This window comes from Pinus tabuliformis, chromosome 4_2, assembly GCF_031772625.1.
Source record: "Pinus tabuliformis cultivar Carrire ecotype Pingquan chromosome 4_2, CPIR1, whole genome shotgun sequence".
Taxonomy (NCBI): Eukaryota; Viridiplantae; Streptophyta; class Pinopsida; order Pinales; family Pinaceae; genus Pinus; species Pinus tabuliformis.
In genome coordinates this window covers 1,108,476,723-1,108,481,504 of record NC_142304.1, presented here as the reverse complement: position 1 = coordinate 1,108,481,504, position 4,782 = coordinate 1,108,476,723, and the positions used below count along the sequence as shown (strand labels likewise).

Here is a 4,782-nt window from a genome sequence, read left to right as displayed (position 1 = left end):
TACCTCTTGAAAACACAAGAATCCTTCCCAGATGTTTTTTGTCCTAAGATATCTGTTTTTTGAGGTTTTTCCAAACATGTGTTTTTTGTTTTTCTTTGCAATGTTTTTAATAATGATTTTTTTTTTTTTAATTTTTTTCGCAAAATTTAAAGAAAATAATAACATTAATATTTTTGGGTTAGAATTTTTAATATATTTATATATCGTTAATTAATACATCAATATGCATAAAATAATAGTTAGTAAAAAAAATAATTTTAAACACTAGACAAAAAATATACATTTTGCATATAGATATAATTAAAAAAATCCATATTTCAGGACTTTTTAATAAAAATGACTTGTTAAATCTATATCTATATCTATATCTATATATAGCAGTTGTCTATAATGCGACTTTTTGGAAGCCTTTCCGGTGGGTTTTTCCGGTCAAAATCCGGTAGCAATTTACTGGAATCGCAAGTTTGATAGCTAGTTTCTGCACAATCAAAGCGTCCCAGGGGTTTTCAGGGTGCTGAATCCAAATATGCAGTTAAAAAACCATTTTAATTGCAACAAATCAAGATTTAACCTCAATTTCTTCTGTCGGATTTCGTCACCAGAGTCTCCAAAAAGTCGCATTATAGACAACTCCTATATATATATATATATATAATTTTTATTTTTATTTTTATATGAAAAATTAAATAAGAATAGTTGAAAAATACAAAATTTATGAAATTTTTATGAATTTTATATTGAAAGATGATGACATTTTAAGTTTTTTTTTTCCAAAAAAAATGATTCAGGTAATTTTTTTTTTTTAACTGAAACGGGTGTATCTTTATTTATATTGGAAGAAATTTGGTCTTACGCCAATGCTGCCATCATTACACTGCATCTAATACTATTCCATGGTGCATGCTGCTTAATCCTCATGGATTACATGGGTGGATAGAACTTTCCCCATTTATGAGAATTTGGCCTTTCCCTAGAGTACAACCCTTGTTTGCCAACAAATCAGCTTCACTGTTCAGATTTCTGAGTATATGAAAGCATTTGTAGGATTCAAAATCGAGAAGGACTTCCTTCAGTCTGCTCAGAGTTTTGTTGAGGCTTACATTGATGAACAAGTTCTCCGAATTCAACTTTTTTATTATGAGCTCGGAGTCTCCGAATACTTGAATTTCTTTGTCCCCTCTGTCTCTAGCAATTTGGCAGGCTTTAAGAAGGCTTAGAATCTCGGCTTGGTTGTTAGATTTCTGCCCAATGCCCCAGGAGAAATTGTCTCTTTTGACTCCAGCCGGGTCATAGATGACCCCACCTGCCCCAGCAGCCCCGGGATTGCCTTTGGAGGCGCCATCAAAAAAGATCGTGGATGTTTTTTGTTTTTTCCACCATGCCTGAAAATTTTCTTCCGTTTCTCTTATTCTCCAGATTGGGTTCATTGCTTGAGGGGTAGAAAGCAGCCTCCGGGGGTGGGGGGAGAGATAATTCAGCCACCTTTCTTCTTCGGGAAGCAGCAATGGATCTGCAGAAGCGTACTGTTGTTGGGCAGCTTCCAAGAGGAGGGATTTCGCTTTTGCAGCTACAGCTAGAGGAGTTTGTTCTTTTCCGTTGAAGATCAGGTCATTCCGGGCCAGCCAGGTCTGCCAGCAAGTGAATTTGGGGATGGCAATCCAGATTTTCCTCCAAAAAGATTTGCTGGGGATTTTGTGGGGGTAGCAATGATTCCAGGCATCGAAGAGGTCTGCTACTGAATTATACGAGGGAACAATGATTTGGAACTCATGAAGGATAATGCACCACACCTCTTTGACAAACTTGCAGTCCATGAAGAGGTGCTTGGCTGTTTCTTCACTGTTACTGCACAGCACGCATCTATGTGGCCCAGCAATGCCTCTCTTCATCAGATTTTCTCCGGTAAGCAATTTATTGTGAACCAGGGTCCAAAAAAAGAAATTGACTTTTGGTAGAGCGAGGGGCTCCCATACCTTCTTCCAGAATTCCGGATTTCTGCTGCTGTTCTTTATGGGTTGGAGAGCGTTGTAGGCTGCCGCTGATGAATAAGTCCCTGTGCGCCCCCAGCCCCATCTGTCCTTCGACCATCTGCTCATTGGAGCTGCTTCCTCCAGCAACTCTTCGAGCACTGTCATCTGATGATTTAAGCGACTTGGTATACCGTGGAAGTCCCATCCGGACCATGCACCACGACTATCCCATTTGGAGAGATCGTAAACGCTGTTAATTCCAGCGCGCTCCAGCCATTGCTTTATTTCGTCGATTTCCTCATTTTCTGACAGAGGGGCGCTGTCCATAATGCGATCTAGCCACAGTTTTGTATGTTTACCATTGTCGGGGATTTTATAGACTCTATCTTTGAAGAAGTTCAGACTTTTATTACAGAGTTTCCATACCTGGGAGGCGTTGGTTATTTGGGAAGCCTGAAGGTTTCGAAGCGGAACCTTATGCGCATACTTTGCTTTCAGAGTTTCGCTGACTGGATGCTTGGGATTCTCGTATAAATTCCATAGAATTTTTCCACCCAACGCCAGGTTGACCATGGCTGGATCCCTGATTTGCAGGCCTCCTTCTGCGAAAGGTCGTTTCACCTGCTCCCATTTCACCAGATGCATTTTATGAATGTTCCCTTTCCCTCCTTGCCAGAGGAAATCGCGAATCAGTTTGGAGATGTGATCTGTCACCTGCTTTGGTGCTAGTAGGAAGGCAGCTTGGTAAATTGGTAGAGCTGAGAGAACAGACTTGATCAAGATGACCTTGCCTCCAGGAGTGAGCCAGTATCCTCCCCAACTTGTGATCTTTGTCTTGATTTTGCTGATGACTTCAGCCCACAGGGCTCTCTTGTTGCAGCCATTGATGATAGGGAGTCCAAGGTATTTTATCGTCTCCCATTGGGCTTGGCTCTTGAAGCCTAGAATAGCAGAGATATTTGCGAGTTCCTGATGATCGATGTTCCATCCAAAGACTTCACTTTTCCTTTCGTTTATGGAGGCTCCCGTGGCCCTGCAGTAACTTTTTAGGACTTCATCAAATGCTTTAGCAATTCTATGAGAAGCACCTCCGAGCAGGAGAGAGTCGTCTGCAAAGAGGGCATGATTCTGGGCAGGAGAGGAAATGGAAGGTTTGAGGCCTGGGAGAGAGCCTGCCTCTTTTTCAGCTGAGAGCTTTCTGCTGAGGGAGTCCGCCATCAGTATGTAGAGGAAGGGAGAGAGAGGGCATCCCTGCCTAAGACCTCTCTGGGCTCGGAAGAAGGAGGTGGGGCGACCATTGACAAGAGGGGCAATCCAAGGGGAGTCAGTGCAGGCTTTGATGAGAGCAACAAAGAGAGGGGAGAAGCCATAAGCAAGGAGAGCTTTGTACAGGAAGGCCCGGTTGACTCGGTCAAAGGCGTTGGCCATATCTAGTTTGATAAGCATCCCCTTTTCTTTTCGTTTCTGGCTTGAGTGAATGATCTCTTGAACTTGTATGACATTGTCCAGAATGTGCCTACCTTCAATGAACCCGCCTTGATTGCTGGAGATGAGTCTGCTTAGGAGAGGCTTGATCCTGTTTGCAAGGAGCTTTGCAAGGATTTTATAAGAGGCATTGCACAACGAGATTGGCCTGAATCGGGCAAAGGTTTCAGGATTTGATTCTTTTGGGATGAGGGCCAGATATGTGGAGTTGGTTCCTCCCCCTACTTTGGCTTTATTCCTGAATCCTTTAATCATCTTTAGAAGATCTGCTTTAATAATGTCCCAGCACATTTTGTAGAAATGGATGGTAAATCCATCTGGCCCAGGGGCCTTGTCCGGGTCCATAGACCAGACCACTTTTATGACTTCTTCCTCCGTAAAGGGCCTGTTGAGATCGAAGTTGTCTTCAGCTCTGACCAGAGGGGGAATATTGGAGAGGAATTCTGCCATGTCCTTCTCATTACCTTGGATTCCAGCAGTGTAAAGCTGACTATAATGGTTTACAGCTGCCTCTTTGATCTGATTGAACCCTTTGCAGGTCTGCCCTTCTGCTGTTGTTATTTCAGAGATGTGGTTTCTGCAGAGTCTTGCCCGATATTGGCGGTGAAAGAAGGTGGTATTCCTATCACCGGCCTTCAACCAGAGGCTTCTAGATTTAATTCTCCAATACTCCTCCTCTATTTGAAAGGATTGAAAGGTCGAGCGTTGGATTTTGACTTCTTTATCCAGCAGTGCTGTAGTGACATCTCTGTTTTCCATATCTGTTTGCAGCTCCTCGAGGGTCTGCACCATTTCTTTTCGGATACTAGTTGGATTTGGAGCAGGTTTTTTGATCCACTCCTTCAGAGCGTGCTTTGTGGCTTTGAGTTTTTGCTCCCACACGTAGCTGGGGGACCCTGAGAAGGGTTTGCTCCAAGCTGCTTTCACTGTGTCAAAAAAGCCTTCTCTTTCTGTCCATAGAGGGCTGAAGCGAAAAGGGATGGGGCCCAAGTCTTCTTCGTCTTCTAGAGAGAGCTGGATGGGCTTATGATCTGAAGTAAGTTTGGGGAGGATTTTGGTAGTGATGATCTTTTTGGTTGTCATCAGGGCACCCTGGACCAAGAATCGATCCAGACGAGCAAAGATATGGTCCGCTCCTACCCTGTTATTGGTCCAGGTGAAGAGCCCTTTCGCTGGGATGAAATCGACGAGGTCCCAATCCTAAATGAGTCCTTCAACCATAGGAAGGAAGGGATCTCTGCTGAGAGTGCCTCCCCTTTTTTCCTTATGTTTTAAAACGATGTTTAAATCCCCTACCAAGATGATATTTTTGGGAGAGTGATGCTCC

General features: G+C 43.1%; 1 protein-coding gene across 1 annotated transcript; it reads right to left on the bottom strand.

The window, feature by feature from the left end:
• Nucleotides 1-914: 914 nt before the first annotated feature.
• LOC149173548 (uncharacterized) lies at nt 915-4,538 on the bottom strand. The gene has a single exon (XM_089426732.1). It carries the CDS (start codon nt 4,536-4,538, stop codon nt 915-917), a length of 3,624 nt encoding a protein of 1,207 aa, XP_089282858.1.
• Nucleotides 4,539-4,782: the final 244 nt, after the last annotated feature.